The following is a 26,814-nucleotide window of genomic DNA, read 5'->3' as shown; positions in this document are numbered from 1 at the left end:
TACCCCCCCCCATTCAGGACCTCCACTAATGGGGACGAGTAGTCACGCATCCGGATTTCCCAGTGGAATCTTTCATATTCTTTTCTCTAAAAGACCTTTAAGTTGTTCTAAATCCCTAGATTTTCAAATTCCCAAACTATTAGTGAAATACGGTGGGGCTGGAACTTCCTGCTGTCCTCCTTCTCTTCCTTTCGCCTACTTAAACACCCCAAGCTTTTTAAATATGGCAATGGAGAGTGCCGGGGCTATATATACAGCATTCGACACGTTCGCTTCCCTTTGAAGATGGTAGAAATGAAAAGCCCCATCAAGCTCAGGTAATTATCTCCCATTATACTTCCAATTATTCGCCATGCATGGATTTAGGTCAAAGATTGCTCTTATTCCTTTGTCCTGTTGCAAGGTTCTTCCGAAGGTCTTTTAAATAATATTTCTTAATATCCTTTATATATTATATTTATTATTTTACTTTTATTTGGTTAAAATTCAAAACATTGATTTAAATTTAAAATGAGGACAGATTCTCTACAAGAGAAAATCACAATAAATTAGAATTTGTCCGATTTTACAAATATTTGCTGGTCTCGATCACACAATTTGTCTGCCCAACGTGTAATTTTGATAACTATTTTACAAGCAATTACAGCAGCCTTGCCTCTTTGGATTTCCATATAAGGCCTAGCAGTAATGTACATAGTTTGATTTACCACTGATTTACCTCTGATCTTGTTTAAAGAAATGACAAAGAGAAGGGCAAATTCCACTAGTTAGGCTGCTTGTGTTACCCGATATGCAGGCAATATATTTCGTATAAAAATATATACATAACTTAGAATTCAAATCCTATGATAGATCCTCATGTCAGCTCAAAGGCATTCAACATGACAATGTGACAATTTCAGTCAACCTACAATTCAGATGTTGGCTGAAATCACCAGATTCTCTTCTCTCAGGAACACCTATCAAGACTATGTAGAGCCATTTTACTTTCAGCTGGGGGAACCCATCAGTTTCAAATATTCTGTGATCTTTCTTCTGACTCAACATGACCATCAACCCAATCCAGAATTTCTTGCCCTTGTACCCTCTCCAGTGTCATCAGCCTGAACTTTCTTTCCTAGAAGTTCAGGCACATAATCTAGGTTCTAACCTTGCACTCACTCATAGGCACCTGCCAATCGGGCACTTTCACACCTCTGTATGAGCATTTCCAAGATCCCAGACGTATACCATAGGAGTTCCATGGAGACGTCCACAGTAACGTCATTGTCGAGTAAAAACTCTCCTGATAGCAAATCACAGCTATCCATTTCTCGAGGAATGACAATTACATTGTCAGAGACTTGGGCAAGTCCTTAGTTTGTCCTTGGCCAAGTCGATGAAATCTCAAAATACTCTTAGCAGCTACAGATGTCTATGCCATTTCTTTTACTGTAAACCTGACTAAATGACTCCAGTAAAAGAAAAATTCAGCCAAGTGTCAAAATGAGAAGTGACATCTACAAGTTAAATCCAACAAATATGAATGCCCCCTCCCCACTAAAGGCCTACAAAGATGAGTTTTCTTTCCACCCTGTTACAAGTAGGGAAGGAACACCCAAAGGTTAAAATGGCTTCTTGTCTAGTGAATATCTCTTCTCCCCGTCTCTCTCTCTCTTTGTAGCTATGGGATCATCCTAGTTGATTAATTTTTCATTGGCCATGTCTGCTTCAGATTTTATAGGAAGTGCATAGTTTGGTGGGGGCTCCCCCCAACTCCTGATCTTCTTGGACAATCGGTGGTGAAGCTATTTCTCCCCCCACCACACATACAAAAATCAACTCTGTATCACCACCCTGACAGTTTTATCCTTTTTAACAACATTAGTAACTATAGTTTAATGTTAAATTTCAGTTTTTTAAGAGTTTTTTTTTTAAAAAAGAATTCTTTGAATTTCTGCTTTAAATTTCATCTTTTAACAAATTGGCCTTGGGGTGTGCTGATCAGTGTTGCATAAAATATGGTTCAATTCACTTTTAGCTACAGCAGTCTCTCTTCCACTTTCCTTTCAAAAAATTCTTTCTACTTTTCTGCATGTTTAGCCAGACTTCTCATGAACTGCCTTAGTATGCATAACCTTCCAAGTAATTCGATTACAGAAACTTCCTAGGCTACTGCAAAACTGGGATTTGAAACAAAAATATACCCTACTATCTAATAGCTTCTGACTCCTTCAAATTTTGGAATACAGTAGTCCTCAATTAATGATCATAAACAAAAATTGTTAATTGAGTGTTTAACTTTTTCACGGAAAAACTGATACTGTATTACACAGTATTTTGCAGTATTTGAACATTTCATATTTGTAAGTATTTATTAATCAAAATATGAATAATAAAAGTATGCTTATGAACTGCCATAATGACAGGTCATCAGCTCTGTTTGCTCTATGAAGGAATGCCATACAGCCAATCTCTTCACTTGGGGTTCCAGTGAAGGAACGCACTTGACCTTTGCGTTATCATATCATCCTGCTCTTTCCTCTTCCCCTATCATATCATCCTGCTCTTTCATGTTCAGTTGTAGACTTTATCGTTGCAAGTCTTCAGTGGCGAGTACCCTTTCATGAGACTAAACTAGGTCATCATCTTCTTTAATACTTCGAGAGCGAGAGAGATTCTTGGTCAACATTAGCCTGATATTCTAAGCCCTCAGTCTTGTAGTGAAATGAGGCTTCTTTCCATGGTGCTACAATGATTCTTACAGCCTACAGGATGTTGAACTTAGTCTTCTAAGATTTCTTTTAGTGTCATGGCATCACATCACCACTTAATGTTGCTTCATGGCATTGCCTAAACACCTTGATGTTTGCTATCACTTGTTTTTCTAGAGGCTGGATCAAAGAAGTGATGTTAGTGGCCAGGAATGTCACTTTAAAATCAAATTTGCATTCCAAAAAAGCAGCAAGTTCATAGTTCATAGCAAGGTGCATTGTTGAAAAGCGTTGTAGCCTTCAATGCCAGCTTTTTAGTGATCACATACTAAGAAGTGTTCTGAGAAGACATAACAGGACCAAAAATTTCAATTGCCAATTCAGTAAATAGTTGCCTGGTCATCCCTGTCTTGCATTTGGACTCCCAGTAATCTCCAGTTCACCTCTGTGATAACCTTATTGTTGCCTGAATACCCTGGGATTTTCAGTGATACATAATCATAGGTTTTCGTTTAAAGGCACTAAAAGCATTAGTACCAAGCAGTGAAGTAGGTTAACCCATAGTAGATGCCATTGCAAAGCAGGTTCATTCTTAGTTATCTAGGTTCTCTTTAGACGCTCTTCCAAAAGAAGCTAGTCTCATCCATATTGAACACTGGGTGAGGAAGATAGCCTTCCTCTTCATTCAGTTCACAAAAATCAGCTTTAAATTTTTCTGCAGCCTCTTTATCTGCACTTGCAGCTTCACCAGTGATACCATGCTTAGCTATCTTTTAATTTTAGATCTCTTTTTAAAGTGACTATTGAGTTAATTCAGTAAAATCACCCATTTGTGAAAATCAGAAAGTCAGAGAGGGGTATTTTTGCACACTTGCAATGAAAATTATAGCAGATAGATGGACTTCAAATGCTGATAATTGCATGACTACAAAACTGTGATCAGCCAAAAAAAAAAAAAAAAAATGTGCAACTTTAAGAGTGCTTTAAGTGACCAAAAATGACAATGTGGCTTATGTGGTTTTCTTGCTCAGAAATGAATCATGAATGTTATTGTACAGAGGCGTTAGTTGTCTCTCTGACTGACAAATGACTGAAGTCATTTGCAAAGATATGAACTTCATGATAATAATGTATTGAAAAACTGACTGCACATATAGAGTAATAGGTTCTTTCAGGAATAATATTTGTAAATCGGAACACATTAATAATGAATTTAATAGAGAAAAAAATTCCTATCAATGTATTGGTTTTTTATAACCACTCTTTGTTTAGAAATATTGCAGTTATTTTTTTAATTTTCCGTGTAGAATTACTCTGTTGTGGCTTTGTTGTAAATTGTTCATGCTGCTTCCATTGAAATATGACTCCACTTACAGTGATCACTGAATTATGACCACCTACCTAATGCTGTGTTGGGTCACCATTTGCATGGATGATAGCCCACTTTTCACACAGACATTGATTCCACTAATGTCTGAAGACATCCATAGGATCTTCTGCCATGCTGCCTGCAAGGCGTCTGAATAGCTGATGGATGATGCTCATACACTCCCCATTCCACAAATCAAGAATGGTGATATCTTCGCTGTGATTCTTGAACCATTTGTGCCTGATGATATGGCGAATTATCATAATGTAGATGAAACATTGGAAGATCCTGTTTCTGTCTGAGAAAAAATGCAACCTGGCAGGGTGCACATGATCTCTTCAGAACTGCTAGTTAGACCTTGCCAGTGAAATTCCAATTCATGTGCTAGGGGTCCTGGTTCTTGTCAGCAAAACATGCCTCATATTTAGCAATCACCAACACCTGTCTTGGTAGTGGGCAACATTAGAGGCAGACTAGCCACAAGACTTACTATGGGAACTTCAGAGGCTGGTGATTTTGGCCATAAACATGAGTATGAGGCTGCTACCAGCTTTTCCTGGTAAGAATTTTTGAACCAGTCTGCCTCTCGGCACCATGCATGATGGCGATTGGTTCATGGACTTGTGTTGCTTGTTGCCACACAAGGGAGGTCCATTGCCATGTTGCACCAGGTATTTGACTGATCCGACTAGCACATTTCTTTCTATTCCTCCAGCGTACAACCAGCATGTTGTTGAAGCCACAGCATTCGCTGGCAACAATGATTGGCGGTGAGGAGAGGTCTCTGAGTTACCTGCTGTGGGGCCCCATGTCTGAGTGTGAGGCACATCGTCATTTGGGATGCCATTCTTGCAATTCTGTGTATTGTACTTTTATGTCAACAGTGACCTGCTGTTGAGCCCATACAGTGCGCTGCACCCTTCACTTGACTCGAACATCCACCTTGCATAATCCTTTACAATTCTGTTGTACACCTTAACCACAGTGGGCCACAAGCAACCAACAAGATGTGCCATTTCTGGTGTGGAAGCACCCAACTCATGAGCTCCACAGTCATTTCCTTTTGAAACTCCATGATATCTTTACTACTTCTCCAGCATAGAAAGCTGTTCTGCATTTTATACACTGAGCCATGTGGCATAGTCCATTACGGATGGGATAGTCACAATTCTGTGATCACTATGTGTATATAATTATATTTCTCACAAAAAGTTTTAATTTTGTATTATCTGTATTAGGAATGCTCCTGCGATGGTTTGTTCTTTTATATGATCTGGAGATTGTCGAAGAAGAAGCCTTTCTTAAATGGAAAGAAGACGTTAATGACGAGTATCCCGGAAAGGGTAAAGCTCTCTTTCAAGTAAGTACTTTTATAATTACCTAAGGAAACATGAGCAGTATTTTAAGTTTATAATATAAACACTGGCATGCTTCATGCTGGTGTGGAACCTCATTACACTAAAATGATTTTCCCTATAGAAATAGAATTGCCAGTTATACTCAGACTTTTGGTACCTTTCAAGTTCTCTCTTGCGTGTTCTCTCTCTCTCTCTCTCTCTCTCTCTCTCTCTCTCTCTCTCTCTCTCTCTCAATGAAAGTTGAGCTCTTGGAGTTAACTGTTGGTTCATGGACTTGTTGCTTGTGCCACACACAAGAGGGGAGGGTCCATTGGCATATTGCACCAGGTATTTGGACTGATCCAACTAGCACATTTGTTTCTATTCCTCCAGCGTACGACCAGCATGTTGTTAAAGCCACAGCAATCAAAATTTGTTGCAAAATTTGATTTTGGGGTCCGTAATGTTAATTTTATCAGTTTGACATGAATTTCAAGGGCATTTAGGGTGCTCTCCTTTGGCTGTGACTCCAGTGAGTTGCACCAGTCTACTATATTTACATTGCAGTGCACTTTATGGTGCCACTCCTAATGGATTTGCAAGTGACCTGCATGACAAGTACTTTCTTAATTTTTCTGTTCAAGATTAATTGATTCTCACTGTGTGATCTTTAGTTGAAAAAAGTATATTAGAAGTAATATATTCTTAGTATCAATCATTTGAATTCGAGTGTTTGGAGCATCATCGAAACTCAAGTTTTTTTTTTTTTTTTTTTCATCTACAAAATGAACTTTCTGAAGATGTCAGTTTTAAATCAAAATTCATTTATGACATATTAAAGTTCTTGTTATTTAAATTATCTATTATTTTCTATAAGAGATTTGCAATTCTCTGATAATTTTAGTGCTGCTCCATACATATTAGAAGTTTTTCACTTCCAGTCCCATAGTCTTAGATTGCTTAACACTATTACAAAAATTTCTCTATTAAAGTTGTTATTTAGCTCGCTCATTCAAATGAAACAAATAAACTGAGAGGAATGTTTCACTGTGGGTAATTAACCTAAATTTTTAAAAATTTTACAATCTCTTTAAGATCTTTTGACTGTGGTAAAAATAAAATGAAGACTGAAAAACTTGAGCTGCTTATGTTTGTTTTGATTTGTTTTATGTTTTCAATCTTAATTTTTGGTGAATAAAATAAAGACCAAATGTTAAATTGTTTCTTTTGTGTTAGTTTTATGTTATGTTTTCAACCATTAACTCAAATGAAACAAAAATAAAATAAGAGGTTGAAGATCTCCAAGAAGAGATTGTAACGTATGGTTATGTACACATATCTTTTTGTGATTATTTAATTTCTAAATTTCAGTTGACTACACAGAATGAAGCATTTCTCTTATTTAGTGAAATGATTCTTTTCTTTGAATTTGCCTTCATTTCTCATATCAGGAGTAAACACAGATATCAGGAGTAAACACAGATTATATTTTACATTTTGCAATGTAAAGATTACACAAAATCACTGCATTTCGACAAGGTTTTTAGACTAATTGTTTGTAGTACCAATTAAAGGGTGATTTCCATTTACCTGAATGAAGATTGTTGGATCAATGGTTTTTGTGGTGGTGCCCAACCTACAGCCTGCGGGCGGGGTCCCGCCTGCAAATAATTTTTATAAGGCCTGCGTGGAAAGTGAACTAAAGCAACATCAATAGCCACTGCATGTACAGGCATGCAAGCTTCCAGCTCGACTGTGTCAAATGTGTACATGTACACATAAATATAGTTATGTATTTTGATCTAACTTGTTCATTGCATTGAATTAATTATTAATTTGTATTGAATTTAAAAAAAAGATTCTTAAAAATGTTCCAAAAGGGGGAAAATCGACTTGGAGTGTCGTGTTTTTGATCCAAGGTGGACTGAAGACTATTTCTTCATTGAGTAAGACAGAAAAGCAGTGTGTTTAGTGTTTCAGGAGACTGAGTTTTTAAAGAATATAATTTAAAACGACAGTGATTCCAAGCATAACTGTTATGATCAACATAAAGGAGTGTTGCAAAAAGAAAAGTTACAAAACGAATTGAGAACAACAAAATACACTGAAAAAGTAGTCAAGAAATTTATCTGCTGTAAGTGCCAGTTATCCAGTTGTACATTTGATCACTTTTGAAAGTAAACTGTTCATTGATGGTGAATTTGTTAAACGGTGTTCATTAAAAATTGTTAAAGAAATTTGTCCGGAGAGAGGAACAATGAAACCAGACGTTAGTTTGTCTCAACAAGCAGTTATTCAACGAGTAGAAGATATTGGAAAGAATTTGTTCCAGCAACTTTTGCAAAACATAAAACATTAAATATTTTAGTGTCACACTGGATGACAGAACTGATGTAAATGGCATGCCCCAACCCCTCATCTTTATACATGGAATTGATCATAGTTTTGTACCAGTTGAAAATTTAGTGGATCTACAGATTATACATGGAACAACTGCATGTGAAAATCTTTTTGAAAATTTTTGCCAGTCGATTGAAAAGTTGGGATTAAGTATTAAAAACCTGGTAGGAGTCACAACTGGCAGCGCGAAAAATACGATTGGTAAAAACATTGGGCTTATGGGTAGAATAACCAAGAAAATGATAGATATTGGAGCTGAACCTCAGATTGGAATTCATTGCATTGTGCATCAAGAAGCTCTTTATGGGAAAGTATTGGATCTCCAACACGTTATGAATGTGGTTATTTCAACTGTAAATTTTATAAGATCACATGGCCTTAATGTGGCTGTTCAAACATCACCGAATCTTTCAACACAGAAAAAGGGAAACCAATAAAAAAACTATCAAATATGGAGTGGCTTTTCGATCTTGCAATTCATACATGCATTTCTAGTCATTTAAATGCTCTTAATTTAAAACTACAAAGGAAAGGAAAATTGGTCTGATTTGTTTAGTGATATCAAATCATTTCAGAATAAGTTGTTATTATTTAAATCCCAAATTGAGCAAGACAATTTAGTTCACTTTGAATGTTGTACTGAGCTAAAGGAGAAACACATTTTCAAATAATCGTTGCCTTTCGTTATTACAATTACTTTTTGACAAGTTTGAAAGTCTATTTTCTTATATAAAATCCCATGAGAAAGACATAAGCTTTTGTTTGAAAACCCATTTACTTCTATGGCTGAAAACTACAATCCCAGAATTGCAACTAGAAATTATTGATCTTCAAGCCAAAACATTAGTCTAAAATAAGTATATGGACTGCGAAAATAAACTATTTGAATTCTACAAAGCTCTCCCATCTGAAGATTTTCTGGTAATAAAAGAAAATGGCTACTTTGTTCAGATCAAAGTATGTTTGCAAGCAGATTTTTTTTCATTCTTAAAATCAAATAAATATTTAAAATGAAACAGAATAACAGATGAGCATTTTTTTTGAAAACCACAAACACGAGAGGTACACTGGTGTTCAAAATTTAAGGATCAGTCAGATTTTATCTGTGGGTTCTCATAGGAGTGGCTTGGATATGGGAAAAGCATACCAAAGGAACCTCGTGAGTTACAGAAGGAAACAACACTGACACAACAATGTATGTGTTTGTCCTGATTGGTAAGAAAGCTGCTTTATAATAAAGAATCATCGTTCTTTGTTTCAGTCCCCAGTCTCTTTGGGCAATTCTGTTTATTAAGGCAGTACAGTTTCTTATTTTTATTCTTACGTAGTTTAGGTGCGGTTTGAAGGATAAGTGGGTATCCAAGATGACACCCGTGTATTTGAGCTTTGTGCTGAGCCTTACTGTTCTAGTGTCAATTTTAATTTGGGGTGGTCTGCGGGTGTTCAGGGTTTCCTTTAAGATTATGGAGTTGGTCTTCGTCGGTGAGATTTGTAGTAAATGGTGTGTAGCCCAGTCTTGGAGAATTTGCAGAGCGTGGTTTGCCAGGTATTTCCAGTTGTGCTCTGGAGTTAGCTTCTATTGTCAGGATGAGGTCATCTGCAATGGCTTGTGAGCGGACCCCTTCCAGGTCCTTGTTTAGAAACCGGTCCATCTGGAGGTACAAGTACTGACACCTGTGGGCACCCTCTGTATGTTTTTCTTTCTAATTTTTTGTAGGGAGCTTTTTATCTTGATTGATCTGTCGGTGAGGTAACTTTTAAGCACATCGAAGAGGTTGCCAGGAACCCCTGCCTCACGGAGCCAGCCCAGGATGCTTGGCCACCATAGTATGTCGAAAGTCCCAGCAAAATCAATTGAGATAGCTAGCACGTATTTTTTCTCAGATTCTTGCGCTTAGGCAATTAGGCCTCGGAGTGCATCAACTGTAGATCAACCTGGTTTGGTGAGGGTAGGTTTGCATGTTGGTAGTGGTGATTTATTCTGGATAACAGTAGTTATTCATAAAAGCTTACTGATTAGTGTGATCGGTCTCTAGGAACAATTTTTATTTTAATTTTCTGATCCAACTCAATCGCTTTCCTTTTCTTGATAGATTTACTAGTACCATTGTCACTTATTCTCTTAGTTGGCACCATGATAACAGTCAAAATTAAATTTTCTGAAAAGAACTTCACAGGTTTAAGGCAAAAACTCGTTATTATCACCCCACGCGAACTTGCATTTTACCAAAGCACATTTCTGGAGGTCACTGCCATTAAACCATAAAAACAATTGTACTTTCCGAGTTACTGGGGTTTTCTGTTAGTGCAATTCGTTATAAACGGGTAGTAAACTCGATCTTATTGCATTTGCGATAATACCGATAGGAATTCAGTGGGTTTTTGCATTATTGTGGTGAAATGTATCCTCTTCACTTAAATCTTCTAGTCATAAAAAATATATAAATGACGTAATGTAAGTCCGAAGCTACGTAAGTCGGACTTACTGTATAATGTGTGTGTGTGTGTGTGTGTGTGTGTGTGTGTGTGTGTGTAGCCTGTTAATTCGGCATTAATTCAACCTTAATTCTACTTAATGATTTTTTTTTTTTTTTTTTTTTTTTTAGGTTCTTAACATTCTTTCTCTCCTATTTTTTTTCTACTAGGCCTGGCATTTTGTGTTTAATAACTTCTCCATCTATATTTACTTATATTTCATTTTACTTTCATTTGTAACATTTATTTACATACCTGTATTCTGTTTTGCTGCTGAGCACATTCAGGTACACATACTGTTTTTCTTTTTTTCTTTCTTTCTTTTCTTCTTTTTGTTTTCTTTTTCTTTTCCCTTCCACTTCTTCGTTTTCATATTTCATATATACAGTGGATTCCGGTTATTTGGGCCACGGGTTAATTGGAGCAGCCATTTATTTGGGGCAAATCTTAAAAAAACAGAAACCAATCAAGAAAATAGCCAGGGTTTACTTCGGAGCAGGAGACCGCAGCACTGGAGATTACCCTACGATTGTCTCCGACGGTACCACGTGGTTCGGTCGAAATTCTGGAGGTCACAACCATAAAACAATAAAAACAATTAGCGGTCACCTGTTTATTGGGCTTTTCTGTTAGTGAAATCAATCATAAACGGACAGTAAACTCGATCTTATTGAATTTGTGATAATACCGACAGCTGGAATTCTGTGAGTTATTATGGTGAAATGTGTTTACTCTTCCATGGAATCTTCAATCATATAAAAAAATTAATTTTCAGATCTTCTCTTCATTCCTATTTTTAAAGCTTTGTAACTCGTTACTCCGTTCTCACTTGCGCGTATCCTGTTACTTGCAATTTGTGTGTACCGTGTTCTTTGTTATTGATTGCTTATCTTTTTACTGTTTTAAATTTTAACCCCCACCCACAAATGTCAGTGAACAGAAATGTCAACTAGTTCGTATGTACTTATTACAGTACGTATTAATTATTCCGATTATTACGTATATTCTTCCGATTTTCACGTATTTTTTAATTGGTAAGGTAATAAAGGGTAAATTTGTGCTTAATATGTCTTTGCTTTTATAGCCTGTGGATAATATTCCTCCCATTTTCGCTAATTAGAATCGCTGTGTAATAGAATTAAAGTTCAATTCACAAACGTGATCACAATGACCGACGCTTACTGCACATCGTATAGTGAACGGTACTTTACTATGGTGAGTTCGTCATAACGTGATTTGATTGTACTGCGAACCAATTTTAAAAGGGGGGGGGTTACATTGTATTTTTAACTATTTACGTGAAACTTCGGATAATTGGGGCAGCCGCTTAATCGGGCCAAAATGCACTAGTCCCAATGTGTCCCAAATAACTGGAATGGACTGTATATATATATATATATACAGTCCATTCCAGTTATTATATATATATATGTATATATATATATATATATATATATATCCATTATTTTAAATTAAATAAAACATAAGCCAGTAGTATGGCAAAAACCATAGAGCGAAAATTAACATAAAAATAACCCAAATAAACAATCGAACGAAAAGAAAGAATAGATATAAATAGTAGCCCAGAAACCCTAATATAATTTCGATCTAAGATCGAAATTATATTAGGGTTTCTGGGCTACTATTTATATCTATTCTTTCTTTTCGTTCGATTGTTTATTTGGGTTATTTTTATGTTAATTTTCGCTCTATGGTTTTTGCCATACTACTGGCTTATGTTTTATTTAATTTAAAATAATGGATGTATTTCAGCTTCATATGGAGGAATTGCATGTCGCTGCCTCTAATGAATGCTTAATTATTTCTTTATTTTATTATAATTTAACTTTATTTAATATATTTCAATGATAGTATATATATATATATATATATATATATATATATATATATACAGTGGAACTTCTCTATTACGAACTTCTATTTAACGAATTTCTCTATATTACGAATTTTTTCGCAAAACATTGCACCTTGAAACGAAATTACATGTAAAATTAACCCCATATAGCGAAGTGTTAGTCTCTCTATAACGAATTTTTAAAAATATACGACCTCCTTCCCTCCGAAATTACGCATTAGCATCTGGAATTAATCATTCTTTTAGTGAATACTTGTGGTCATTGACGCCCGTAGGAAGGTCTTTGTTTCATTTTTGTTACAGTTATAAAACCAAATGGGTTTTCTTAAAAGTGGTCATAAACTTTACAATAAATAGGATAGATTTGTAAATTGATGTTGGCTCAGGGGAAAACGAAATTCGCTGCGGTAAGCCTTTAGCGTGCTGCGGCGGCAATACATAGAATGATGCCGTAGTCAATTTTTAGTAACGAACGTCTACTGAGTGACATTCGCTTCTCACCTGAACCGTACCACGTGACCTTCCTGTCAATCATTATATGATATGTCCGTTCTCATCTAACTGGACTCCTAGTAGATGGTTTTCATGAAAAAAATTTTTTTTTTATTTTGTTCTTTTAGAACAATTTGTCATCAATCACATAGGCTATATGCTCTTGTATTTTTTTTTTTTTTTTTTTTTTTTGAAAAGTAACATACAGCATACATTAACCGTAAATTTTATATATGAATGAAAGTCGTATATTTCTTCAAAGTGATTGATAGGAAAAGTCACGTGATACTGTTGAATTGGCAAGCAAACGTAATTGAGTAGGCGGTACCTGTACTAACAATTCACTATATGGCCAGCGCAGCAAAGTTTGCAGTGTATGTATCGGCAATAGCTACAGTCCAGTGATTTTTACATTTGGGGAAAAAATGTCGAAGAGAAAATGTTTAAGTATTAATGATAAAGTAAAGATTCTTTGTGATATTGACCAGGATTTTAAGAAAAAAGATATTGCGGAGAAATATGGCATAATTGCAAGCAGTTTATCTACGATTTTAAAAAATCGAGAATCAATTTTAAATGCAATTGGAGGAGCAGACAAGAAGCAAATTAAGTTGTGTATATAAGATGTTGATAAAGCTGTTCTAAAATGGGTGCAAATGATACGCGAAAAGAATATACCAATATCGGGTCCAATAATTAAGCAACAAGCTATGAAATTTGCACAGTCCCTTGGACATACAGAATTTAATGCGAGCACTGGGTGGCTAAATATATTTAAGAAGCACCACAGAATTGTGGAAAAGGTTATTTGTGAAGAAAGTGTTAATGTAAGCGAAGAAGATTGCAACAGTTGGAGGAACAATACCTTAAAGAAGATTTTGGAAGAATATGAACCTAAGGATGTTTTTAATGCTGACGAAATGGGTTTATTCTTTAAATGTTTACCGAATGGAACTCTTGCTTTTAAAGATGATAAATGTTTTGGCGGAAAACAAAGCAAAGAAAGAATCACTGTGCTAGTTGGAGCAAATATGACAGGAAGTGAAAAATTAAGACTTTTAGTAATCGGAAAATCAAAAAACCCAAGATGTTTTAGAGGCACAAAATCTTTGGAAGTTGACTACACCTTTAATAAAAAAGCATGGATGACCAGTGATATCTTTGAAGACTGGATATTAAAACTAGACAAGCGTATAACAAAAGAAAAAAGGAAAATCGTGTTGGTAACTGACAACTGTCCAGCACATCCTGCCAGTATTTCTGCCAAACTTAAAAGTGTGAAGTTATTGTTTTTACCACCAAACGTGACGTCAAAACTCCAGCCAATGGACCAAGGCATAATTAAAAATTTTAAATTTCATTATCGAAAGAGAATAATAATGAAGATTGTCAATGCGTTATCAGAAAATAGAAACTTGGAAGTTACAATTAACCTTAGAGATTGCATCTCTGAACTGGCAAAAGTTTGGACAAACGATGTCACTGAATACACTATTCAAAATTGTTTTTCGAAAGCGGGATTTGCATTGAATGCAGAAGTCGAACATCAACTGGATGAACAAGATGAACTGCCCCTTTCACAACTGAAAAACTTTTGGAAAATATTAGAATCGTCCGGGAACATCGAAAATGAAATAACACTGGATAGTTATGTTTATGTAGATCAAGACCTGACTACAACAGAACATCCAAATGAAGATGAAATACTGCTGAACAGTGTTAGACACGACCATGATCACGAAGAAATTAACGATGACGCTGAAGACACATCAGAACAACCCGTAGAAAAGCCAACTCGTGAAGAAATGATTAACGCTTTTAAAACGGTTCGTATGGGTCTACAGTTTTGTGAAAATGTTCCTGATAATGTTTTTAATGCTCTGAACAAATGTGAGGTTTTCTTTGAGAATCAGACATTTTTTAATTGTACTGTGCAAACGAAAATTACGGATTTTTTTTAATTTGTGATACTTACTGGCGAAAATTGTGTAAGCGTAATTTAAATAAGTGTTTTTGAAATAAAATACATTAAAAATAAATGTAGATTCATTTTCATTTTCTAATTAAATAACAATTTCTAATAAAAAAGATTCTCTGTATAACGAAATTTCTCTATAACAAATTTTTTCGCTGGATTTATAGAATTCGTTATAGGGAAGTTCAACTGTATATATATATATATATACAGTAAGTATTAAAATCGAAAAATGTTCAGCAACCTATGTAAAAAGTATAGCGATAGATAAAAAAACAAAAAAAATTTGCCACACACTACTCGCATGTCCAATATGCGAGTAGTGCGTACTGGACATGCATTAATTTTTTACAATGTAGATTTTAAATCTAATAGCTGCTCCTTATTTTTTTACAGTGTCGCGTATGATTTGGTCACCAGCATTATAATGGTTCATTAGAGATTTAACAAATGCACCGCTTTCAAACTTTTGAATAATTTCAAGTTTTTGTTTAATTGAAAGCACAACTCTTGCTTTTACCCATCACTTTTGCGATTTCTAAACAAAAAAAAATAAATAAAATAAAAAATAGTTACGAGAGAAAAAAAATTCCGCCATTCCTGACATAATGAAACAAAATTTGTCCTTTTTGCGGTGTGACGGAACACAACAATCGATGCAACGCACTAAAACAAACTAAACATTTGGTTGTTGCTTTTTTAATCTCCCAATGACCACTTATATAACATCACTTATTTACGACTTGCAAAGCATCAATTTATACCTAATATGGCCTTCAGAAATGTGCTTTATAAAAATATCAGACTACTAGGTTGTCATGGAAACCATGAGTGAATTTCAGGTTAGCTTAGCTTCAGATTCAGAGAATAATAATATTATTGTGTGAATTATTATTTTTCTCAATTTTTTACGCTAAAATGTGAACGAAAAGAAAACGCATAGTTTTAACATTGCAACAAAAAACGGAGATTGTTAATAGAATTAGAAAAGGTGAAAATTTAGGAAATCTCTCCAAAGAGTTTAATGTGGGGACTTCAACAATTTATGACATCAAGATTTCCAATGCTATAACAGAATTTGTGTTGATTATTGATAGTGAAGGAGGATCTAGTGGGAAAAGGACAATGTCAAAACCTGAAAATGCCACTTTAGAGAGTGCACTTTATTTGTGGTTTCTTCAGAAGCAAAGTTTAGGTGAACCGGTGTCTATGTTGAATCGATGTTATGCGAAAGACCATTGGATTTCAATCGAAAATTAAGAGGTAATGAAGATTTTAAGGCAAGCGCAGGTTGGCTGAAAAACTTTACACTGAGACACAGTATACGTGAACTAGATATTCAAGGAGAGAAACTTTCTGCAGACAAATCAACAGCGGTGTCCTTGTAAGTATGTTTGGTTATGGCAAATTAAGAGAAAGAAAGTGTTTATAATGTTGATGAGATGGGTTTATTACGGAGGGAGCATTACTGAGAAAAACCCTAGCCACTAAAAGAGAAATGCCTGCACCGGGTTTTAAGATAAGAAAAGAGCGAGTTACAATTGCTATATGTGCAAATGCTACTGTGATGGACAGATTGTCCATGCTCATTATCAGTAAGCCGAAAAAACCGAGAGCATTTAAAAATCTTTCTAATTTTCCTGTTTTGTATAAAAATCATAAAAATGCCTGGATGGATGTTTCTGTTTTCTGTGATTGGTTTATAATTGTTTTTTTATTTAATTAATCTTAATTATTTCATTTAATTGTAAGGTAAGATTAAATTTATTTAATCTTACCATATAATTAAATATTATATACAAAATATATACATGATTATATTGTCATATATCGCATAATCCTGGTATTTCTTTCAAGTGTCAACCACCAGAATTGCACAAGACTACAATATAGCGCCCTCTGTTTCTAACATAAAGTACATGCCATAGCCAGATAGAATAACATCAAGATATAGTATTGGGGGGGGGGGGGTGTTTACATTATTTATGAAATAATGTAAAATTAAAGCTATAAAGGAGGATATATAGACTGCCAGCATGTAATTTAAAGTTGACACAACAGAGGACACCAAAACATTCCAAACCAGTTCTGGTTGGCATGACAAATTTAAAGAGTGCCATGGCTTACTCAAAAAAGTTATTTCTGATGAAAGTGGAGTTGCAATTGATGAAGGCTATACCCATTGGAAATAAACAGTTTTGAAAAAAATTACGGAGGGCCTATGAGCCCAAAGACATACAAACAAGACACAAACTTTTAAAAAGGTGATAAATGTTTAGGTGGTAAAAAATAATGAGAGAATTACAGTCTCGGTTGGTTCAAATATGGCTGGTAATAAAAAACTAAAGCTTTTGGTAATAGGCAAACGTAAACAACCCTGATGTTTCAAAGGAGTAAAGTCATTAGAGTTGGACTATAACAAAAAAAATCTTGGATGACAAGTGAAATTTTTGAGCAGTGGATTTTAAATTTCAATAGAAAGATGACGAAAGAAAACAGAAAAATCACTTTCATTGTCGATAACTGCCCTGCCCACCTTCACTTGGTAATTTCAAAACTTACAAGCGTGAAGCTTGTTTTCTTCCCTCTGAATACCTCATTTAAACTGCAGCCAATGGGCCAAGGATTTGAAAATGCACTACTGAAGGTGCATACCGAAAAACATTTTACTGAGAATAGGAACCAACCAACCTATAGATTCTGTTATAGATTTGTGGATGTGCATATCAGAGTTGGCAGAAGTGTGGAGTCAAGATGTGACTAAAATAAAAGAAAAGTCTATGGAGTATGCATCTTTTCTGGGGCATAAAACATTCCAAGCCAGTTCTGGTTGTCTGGACAAATTTAAAAATCACCATGGCTTACTCAAAAAAGTTGTTTCTGGCAAAAGTGGAGTTGTAATGTAAGAAGACTGTACTCATTGGAAAGAAACAATTTAAAAAAAATTAATGAGGATTATGAGCCAAAAGACATATTCAAAGTTGATGAAACAGGTCTATTTTTCAGATGTTTGCCAAATAAGATACTGACTGTTTTTTAAGGGTGAAAAATGCTTAGGTGGTAAAATAGTAAGGAGAGAAGTAGTCTTGGTTGGTGCAAATATGGCTGGTAATGAAAAACTGAAGCTTTCGGTAATAGTCAAAAGTAAAAAACCCGATGTTTCAAAAGAGTAAAGTTGTTAGAGTTAGACTACAACAAGATGCTTAGATGACAAGTGAAATTTTTGAACAGTGGATTTTAAATTTCGATAGAAAGATGACGAAAGAAAACAGAAAAATCGCATTGATTGTCGATAACTGCCCTGCCCATCTTCACTTTGTAATTTCGAAACTTATAGAAGTATAAAGCTTGTTTTCTGCCCTTTGAATATCCCATCTAAATTGCAGCCAATGGACCAAGGCATTATCAAGAATGTGAAAATTTACTACCAAAGGTGCATCTGAAAAAAATTATACTGAGAATAGAAACCAGTAAACCTATAGATTTTGTTATAGTTTTGCAGATGTACATATCAGAGTTGGCAAAAGTGTGGAGTCAAGATGCTACGTAAACAATGATTAAGAATTGTTTTGCAAAAGCAGGTTTGCTAAAACACCAAATAACAGCGGTGAGAGGGATGAGCTACTACAAGACATTGAGCAGTTTTGGAAAGAACTCCAAGCGAGAGGTTTGATCAGTGGATAAGTTGTTCTTGACAAATTTTTAATAGTCTAATGATGTCATAGTAGCTGAATAACCAAGTGACACCAACATTTTGAAGAATATTCAAAGAACTAGTGATAATATCAGCAATGAGTTGGATGAAAATGAGGGCAATATTAAACCTACCAAACATCAAATGTTGGCAGCATTTGAAACTTTGCATCAAGGCCTTCCATGTGAAGAAAATATGCCAGAATGTATTTTGGGTGTTTAAACAAATGTGAACATTTTTATCAACATTGGACTGCAAATTGTAGAGTACAACAAAACAAAAAACAAATATTTTATGAAATAATTGTTAAAAGTGTACTGATATATTGTTCTCCATCATGTATGTAGGCATTTCTTTATGTATGTATTAAAAAATTAATTGTTTAAAATGTTAGAAAATTTATTCATTTACATTTATTTTTGATTGTTGAATTATGCTACTTTTCAATGTTGAAAAGGCCATATTTCTCTATAACGAAATTTCTGTTTAATGAATATACCGTATTTCTTCGATTCTAAGACGCCACTGATTATAAGACGCACCTTAATTTCAGTACCACCAACAGAAAAAAAAGCTTGGATTCTAAGAAAAAAAAAAAAAATAAATAAAATGCTAAAATAGATCTAACAAATATTTTTATTATAATAGAATTCAATTTACTAAGAACAATAGTATTTATCAGTAGGTATGTTATTCATCACTTCCTTCTGAATCTTCTGAGCCATCGAGAGTGTTGGTGATGCATAATTTTTTAAATGAGTGCTGCACTATTCTTTCTGGGATTAGCTTCCAAGCTAATCCCAGTTGTGATACCTATTCTGCCAATTTTGATGCCGATGCTTTTTTAATTTTTCTGGATGGTTAGTCAACAGCCAGGATTCATATTCCTTTCTCAAGTAATCCTTAAATGGTTTGTTGACTGGAATGTCGAGTGGCTGCAGTTGGCTAGTCATGACATCAGGAATCACAACCAAGTCACAACGTTTCTATTTTTGATCCGTTCGCACAAATGTCCATGAAATGCATCAAGTACTAGCATGCTAGGTGGATTACGAAGGCTTCCGGGACGTCTATTCCAACATTTAGCCAGTCTTCTGTAAGCTCTGCCAACATCCATCCATTTTTGTGTGCATGCACAATAACATCTTTCGGGAAAATTCATTCTTCGGTACTGGTTTTCGATTTAAAATTAAATACGGTGGCAACTTTTGACCATCAGCAATGATACGCTGCTTTCCATAGCCTGTTCTTATAATCTTGATTTCTTTAGCGTTGACTTGTAATTTTGGGGCATATTGAAGAAGACCGGGGTTTCATCAGCATTTCCAATTTGACTAAACTTAGTTTCTTTTTTTGACAGATAACAATAATATGCTACGATGCATGAGTCTGTTGCACCAGCCGCAACTGCCTTTTAAAAATTATTTTCTCTGTTCCGAGGGACTTAACAATTTCTTCGGCTTTCAATTGCATCGCTTGTCGAGTGATGGGTAATCCTTTTGCGCGTGTCTCCATTAAAAAACGTATCACAGCTTCATCGATTTGTGGAAACCTTCCTTTCTTAGGCCCAATAAAGCACTTGGTTGTTGCTTTGCACGAAAAAAAGGAATTGCGATCATTTCTCCAGTGACAAATGTTTACTTCATTAATGTAAAAATGTCAACCCACAGCTATTTCCATGTTCTTTTGCATACACAATGACTTTTCGTTTCAGTGCAGCTTCATACTGCAATCTTTTTAGCAACATTTTAATGTGCACTAAGGGATCAAAATGAAAGAAATACAGTAACTCCACTTCTTATATACTTTCGAAGATACGAACAAAACTCAGTTTTCTCTGATTAAGCTCCACTATAATGAAATGCATTGAACATGCATTTCATAGAACATGCATTGAAGAAAATGAAGAATAAGAAAGCCCCTGGGGAAGAAGAAGTTACTGTAGAGTTGTTAAAATTGGGAGGAAGAGACATAACACAAAAACTGGCAAGGATCTTCACAAATTGCATTGGAAAAGGTGTGATGCGTAAGCAGTAGAATAATGCAATCATAGTTTTGCTCCATAAGAAAGGAGATAAATCAGAAATTGGAAATTATTGACCAATCAGCTTGTTATCCCACATCTACAAGTTGTTCACAAGGGTCATTACTAACAGATTAGAAAGAATACTTGATGAGAATCAACCGAAAGAGCAAGCTGGCTTTAGGACAGGATTCTCAACTATGGATCACCTTCACGTAATATCACAGCTAATGGAGAAAGCAAATGAATATAAAACACCATTATGCCTGGCATTTGTGGATTATGAAAAGGCATTTGACTCCATACAGCATAAGGCAATGTTTCAGGCACTGGAAAGACAAGGCATAGATACCCCACGTATTATGATTTTGAAGAAAATATATGAGAGTGCTACTTCCTTTATTAGACTAGACAAAGACAGTAGGAAATTTAAAATCGAGAAAGGAGTTCGACAAGGAGACACAATATCTCCGAAGCTGTTTACTGCTGCCTTTGAGGAAGCTTTCAGAAGATTAGACTGGTCGCAGAAAGGAGTCAATGTGAACGGAGAGTACCTAAACGATTTGCAGATGACATTGTGGTCATAAGCCACGATCCCAAAGATTTAGAGGAAAATCTTAATCAGTTATGCACAGCTAGTAAGGATTTTGGACTAAAGATGAATATGGCTAAAACAAAAGTAATGATGAACAAGTATGCCACAGAAAGGGAAATAATGATTGAAGGAGCAGTAATTGAAAAGGTGGAGTCATATACTTATCTGGGACAAGTTATTAGCTGTAATAATGATAAATGGCTGGAAGTCAAGAGAAGAATAAATTTTGAATGGATAGCATTCAGGAAATATAGTCACATACTGAAGAGCAATATCCCAGTTTGTCTGAAACTTAAAATAATGAACCAGTGTACACTCCCCACCATGACTTATTGAAGTAAAACTTGGGCACTTACCAAAAGAATGGAAGAGAAGCTGAGAACTACACAGCGAAGAATGGAACGAATTATATTGGGAATCAGACTGTTAGGTAAGAAGAGAAACACATGGATTAGGCAGCAAACTCAAGTAAAGGACATTCTTATCAAAACTAAAGAACTAAAACGGTCTTGGGCAGGACACATAGCACGGAGATATGATGACAGATGGACTAAGAAAATAACAGAATGGTACCCAAGAGGAGCTAGAAGAAAACCTGGAAGACAAAGGCGAAGATGGATAGATGAAATTAATGAGTTTGTGGGTAGTAAATGGATGGCCAGTGCTCAAAACAGAAGGAATTGGAAAGTTGCTGGAGAAGCCTTCATCCTGCAGTGGATTGAAAATGGCTGATGATGATGATGATGATAATGAAATAAAGATGGCTTCACATTTCAAAATCGCGTGAAATCACCCATGCCACTTTATTCTCCAATGGAATTGGAGAATGCGATAATGGTCAAACTTGGAGGTGGGGTTTCCGTATAAAAACAAAACGTGTGGTGCCGTGTGCAAAGGGCGGGAAAATTCGAAAAATAACCAATTGTAAGATGCCACGATTCTAAGACGCACCCTGTTTTTAGAGACGTTTATAGGGGAGAAAAGTATGCCTTAGAATCGAAGAAATACAGTAGTTGGGGAAGGATGCTATGCAGTTGTTTTCCATTAAGGTTATTATTGTATTAAAACCACTCCTATACCATGTGAAAATTAATAGAGTAGTTTATTAGGCTGCTTGCCTACATAACTATATACACATTAATATGACTTTTCAGAAATTTACACCTCCGTCGACCTGCTTTTCAACAGTTTTATTACTTCTACCAGATATATATATACTTTTGTATTCTTTGCTGCTGCTTTTTGTGCTTAAGTGCAACTGTCATATTACTTTTATCACTTTTATATATAAGTTAATTTATACTTTTAGCAATAAGTTAATTGAGTTAATTATCACTCAATTAACTTACTGCCTTATATTTATCATTGTATCCATACTTTATATATACATACAGTGAACTTCTCCATTACGAACTTCTATTTAACGAATTTCTCTATATTACAAATTTTTTCGCAAAACATTGCACCTTGAAATGAAATTACATGTAAAATTAACCCCGTATAGCGAAGTATTAGTCTCTCTACAACGAATTTTTAAAAAAATTAGTAAAAGCATTTTTGAAGATTTTCAAGCATTTACTGCTAAACAGCCGCTCAAATATAAGCCTCCTTCCCTCCGAAATTATGCATTAGCATCTAGAATTAATCATCCTTTTAGTGAACACTTGTAGCCATCGACACCTGTAGGAGGATCTTTGTTTCATTTTTGTTACAGTTATAAAACCAAATGGGTTTTCTTAAAAGTGGTCATAAACTTTACAATAAATAGGGTAGATTTGTAAATTGATGTTGGCCAAAGGGAAAACAAAATTTGCTGCGGTAAACCTTTAGCATGCTGCAGCGGAAATGCATAGAATTCTACCATAGTCGGTTTTTAGTAATGCCTACTGAGTGACATTCGCTTCTCACCTTAACCGTACCATGTGACCTTCCTTTCAATCATTATATAATATATTCCTTCTCATCTAACTAGCCTCCCAGTAGATGGTCTCCATGAATTTTTTTTTTAATTTCGTTCTTTTAGAACAATTTGTCATCAATCACATAGGCTATATATGCTCTTGTATTTTTTTTTCCTGAAAAGTAACATACAGCATACATTAACCATAAATTTTCTTTTGTGTATATATGAATGAAAGCAGAATAAAAGAATTCACAAAGTTGTTTATTTCTTCAAAATGATTGATAGGAAAGGTCACGTGATACTGTTGAATTGGCAAGTGGACGTCATTGAGTAGGCAGTACTGACAATTTACTGTATGGCCAGCTCAGCGAAGTTTGCGGTGTATGTATTGGCAAGAGCTGCAGTCGAGTAATTTTTACAGTTGCAGAAACAATGTCGAAGAGAAAGTGTTTAAGTATTAATGATAAAGTAAAGATTCTTTGTGATATTGACCAGGATTTTAAGAAAAAAGATATTGCGGAGAAATATGGCATAACTGCAAGCAGTTTATCTACGATTTTAAAAAATCGAGAATCAATTTTAAATGCAATTGGAGGAGCAGACAAGAAGCAAATTAAGTTGTGTATATAAGATGTTGATAAAGCTGTTCTAAAATGGGTGCAAATGATACGCGAAAAGAATATACCAATATCGGGTCCAATAATTAAGCAACAAGCTATGAAATTTGCACAGTCCCTTGGACATACAGAATTTAATGCGAGCACTGGGTGGCTAAATATATTTAAGAAGCACCACAGAATTGTGGAAAAGGTTATTTGTGAAGAAAGTGTTAATGTAAGCGAAGAAGATTGCAACAGTTGGAGGAACAATACCTTAAAGAAGATTTTGGAAGAATATGAACCTAAGGATGTTTTTAATGCTGGCAAAATGGGTTTATTCTTTAAATGTTTACCGAATAGAACACTTGCTTTTAAGGATGATAAATATTTTGGTGGAAAACAAAGCAAAGAAAGAATCACTGTGGAGCAAATATGACAGGAAATGAAAAATTAAGACTTTTAGTCGTCGGAAAATCAAAAAAACCCAAGATGTTTTAGAGGCACAAAATCTTTGGAAGTTGACTACACCTTTAATAAAAAAGCATGGATGACAAGTGATATTGTTGAAGAATGGATATTAAACCTAGATAAGCGTATAACAAAAGAAAAAAGGAAAATCATGTTGGTAACTGACAACTGTCCGGCATATCCTGCCAGTATTTCTGCCAAACTTAAAAGTGTGAAGTTGTTGTTTTTACCACCAAACGTAATGTCAAAACTCCAACCAGTGGACCAAGGCATTATTAAAAATTTAATTTCATTATAAGAAAATAGAAACTTGGAGGTAGTAGTAGTGGCATGTGATGCAAGAAAGCAAGTGTATGAGTTTATGCAGCATCAGCCAAAAAAAAAAAAAAAAAAATCACACCATTCCCTCCAAATGCCTGTCCAGTTCCTCCTTAAATTTATTCAACCTATCAACTTACACAATGACAGATGGAAGTTTGTTCCAGCAATTAACCACCCGCTGGCTAAAGGCAAATTTCCGCACATCTATTCTACATCTGTCTTTTCTTAATTTGAATTTATGCCCCTTACGTTCGTAATCTGAACAAGTGGAAGGATCCCATCAGAATTCAGCGTGCTCAACCCATTCAAGGTTACAGTTAACCATAGAGATTGCATCTCTGAACTGGCAAAAGTTTGGACAAACGATGTCATTGAATGCACTATTCAAAATTGTTTTTCGAAAGCGGGATTTGCATTGAATACAGAAGTAAAACAACAACTGGACAAACAAGATGAACTGCCCCTTTCACAACTGAAAAACCTTTGGACATTATTAGAATCGTCTGGAAATAACACTGGATAGTTATGTTTATGTAGTCAAGATCTGACTACAACAGAACATCCAAATGATGATGAAATACTGCTGAACGGTGTTAGATGCAACCATGATCAAGAAGAAATTAACGATGACGCTGAAGACACATCAGAATAACCTATAGAAAAGCCAACTTGCGAAGAAATGATTCACGCTTTTAAAACGGTTCGTATGGGTCTACAGTTTTGTGAAAATGTTCCTGATAATCTTTTTAATGCTCTGAACAAATGTGAGGTTTCTTTGAGAATCAGACATTTTTTAATTGTCTGATTCTCAAAGATTTTTAATTGGAAATGAAAATTAGATTATTTTTTAATTTGTGATACTTACCAGCGAAAATTGTGTAAACGTAATTGAAATAAGTGTTTTTGAAATAAAATACATTTAAAAGAAATATAGATTTATTTTCGTTTTCTAATTAGATAATAATTTCTAATAAAAAAGAAACCCTGTATAACGAATTTTTTTGCTTGATTTATCAAATTCATTATAGGGAGGTTCAACTGTGTATATATATATATATATATATATATTTTTTTTTTTTTTTTTCTCTTCTTCTTCTTCTTCCAGTCCTTCTTCAATACTATATTTTGATGTTATTCTATTTGGCCACAGCATTTAATTTATGTTAGAAACAATGGACACTATATTGTTGTCTTGTCTTACAATTCTGGTGGGTGACATTAGAAAATGATGCCAGGATTATGCGATATGTACTACAATATGATCATGTGTATAACACACACACACACACACACAAGCCTCTTTTTATGCAAATTTTTTTACACTACCAACCTAAAGTCTGTTAGGAAAAAATGCGTAATTCAAGAAAATTCTGAGAATTTTGTAGAATTTCATTCTTGTTTCAATTAAGAAAATTCTAAATTCCCCGAATTGCATAACTGACTGTGCATAAACAACAAAAAAAAAAAAAAAAAAAAAACAGCAGTTGTTTGCAGTTTAAATTTGGTTTCTCGTATCAGCTTAGAAAATTCTTACGAATTTCATTTATTGGGAATTCCCCGAATTACATAACTGACTGTGCATAAAAAAACAGTTCTTAGCAGTTTAAATTTGGTGTTTGAGTAGACAACACAGTTACCGCATTTTTTGAATTTGCATTTTTTAAATGAAATCAAAATAAAATCGCGTTATAAAATTAATAATTTTGCCAAGAAATAATAAATAGTAAACTACATTCTATGTAATTTTCAAACTTTCATTTCATTAACCGAAGATTTTAATCTAGCCCTCGCATGATGTTGCCAATAACCAAAAAAATAAGGAAAGCCGTTTCCTTGGATATAAAAATTCAAATTTTAGATAGTCTTCAAACTGGGGAAGGTGCGACAGCTGTGGGTAAGCATTTTGGAGTCCGTGAATCAACTATCAGATCTAAAGAAAAATGAAGAGGCTATTAGAAAAGCGGTATGTTCTGGTACAAAATCGAGTGCGAAATTATCATCATGCCCAAGAGATGTTATTCTAGAAAGGGCCGAAAAAGCTTTAGTGATGTGGATAGAAGATAATGTACAAAAAAGAATGCCAGGTGACGGAAATTCCATCAAGCAATCAGCATTGAGAGTTTATGAACAGATTACAAAACTGCAGCCAGATACTTCATCTCAATCAAGAAAAAAATATGAATTTCATGCAAGCAATGGTTGGCTGGCTAAGTTTATTAAAAGACATGCTCTTCATAATATAATAATTAAAGGTGAAACGGCTTCTGCTGATGAAACAGCTGCTAAAGCATTTCCACAAAAACTTGCTAAAATAATTGAAGATGGAGGTTACACTCGTGAACAAGTTTGGAATATGGATGAAACTGGCCTTTTCTGGAAAAAATGACAAACAGAACTTGCGTATCAAAAATGCAAAAAAACTGTTGGTGGGTTCAAAGCAGCAAAGGATCGATTAACACTCCTATTTTGTGTGAACGCTTTAGGAGATCAGATGTTAAAACCACTGCTCATAAATCGATCATGAAGACCATGGCCAATGAAAGCCGTTGATTTTCAAAAAATTGCCGGTTCGTTGGATGGCCAACAAAAAAAAA

General features: G+C 34.8%; 1 protein-coding gene across 1 annotated transcript in view; it reads left to right on the top strand.

Annotated features, from left to right (window-relative positions):
- NAT1 (N-acetyltransferase 1) overlaps positions 1–26,814 on the top strand; it is a 321,119-nt gene that overhangs the window by 277,544 nt on the left and 16,761 nt on the right. Inside the window, exon 18 of the mRNA XM_090388830.1 lies at positions 5,301–5,422. Within this exon, the coding sequence (XP_090244956.1) occupies positions 5,301–5,422 (122 nt within the window). The remainder of the gene's footprint in view (positions 1–5,300; positions 5,423–26,814) is intronic.

This window comes from Mastigoproctus giganteus, chromosome 14 (genome assembly GCF_048544385.1).
Source record: "Mastigoproctus giganteus isolate SK-2022 chromosome 14, ASM4854438v1, whole genome shotgun sequence".
NCBI lineage: Eukaryota > Metazoa > Arthropoda > Arachnida > Uropygi > Thelyphonidae > Mastigoproctus > Mastigoproctus giganteus.
The sequence above is the reverse complement of the archived record's forward strand: the minus strand, read 5'-3'. Positions and strand labels throughout refer to the sequence as shown.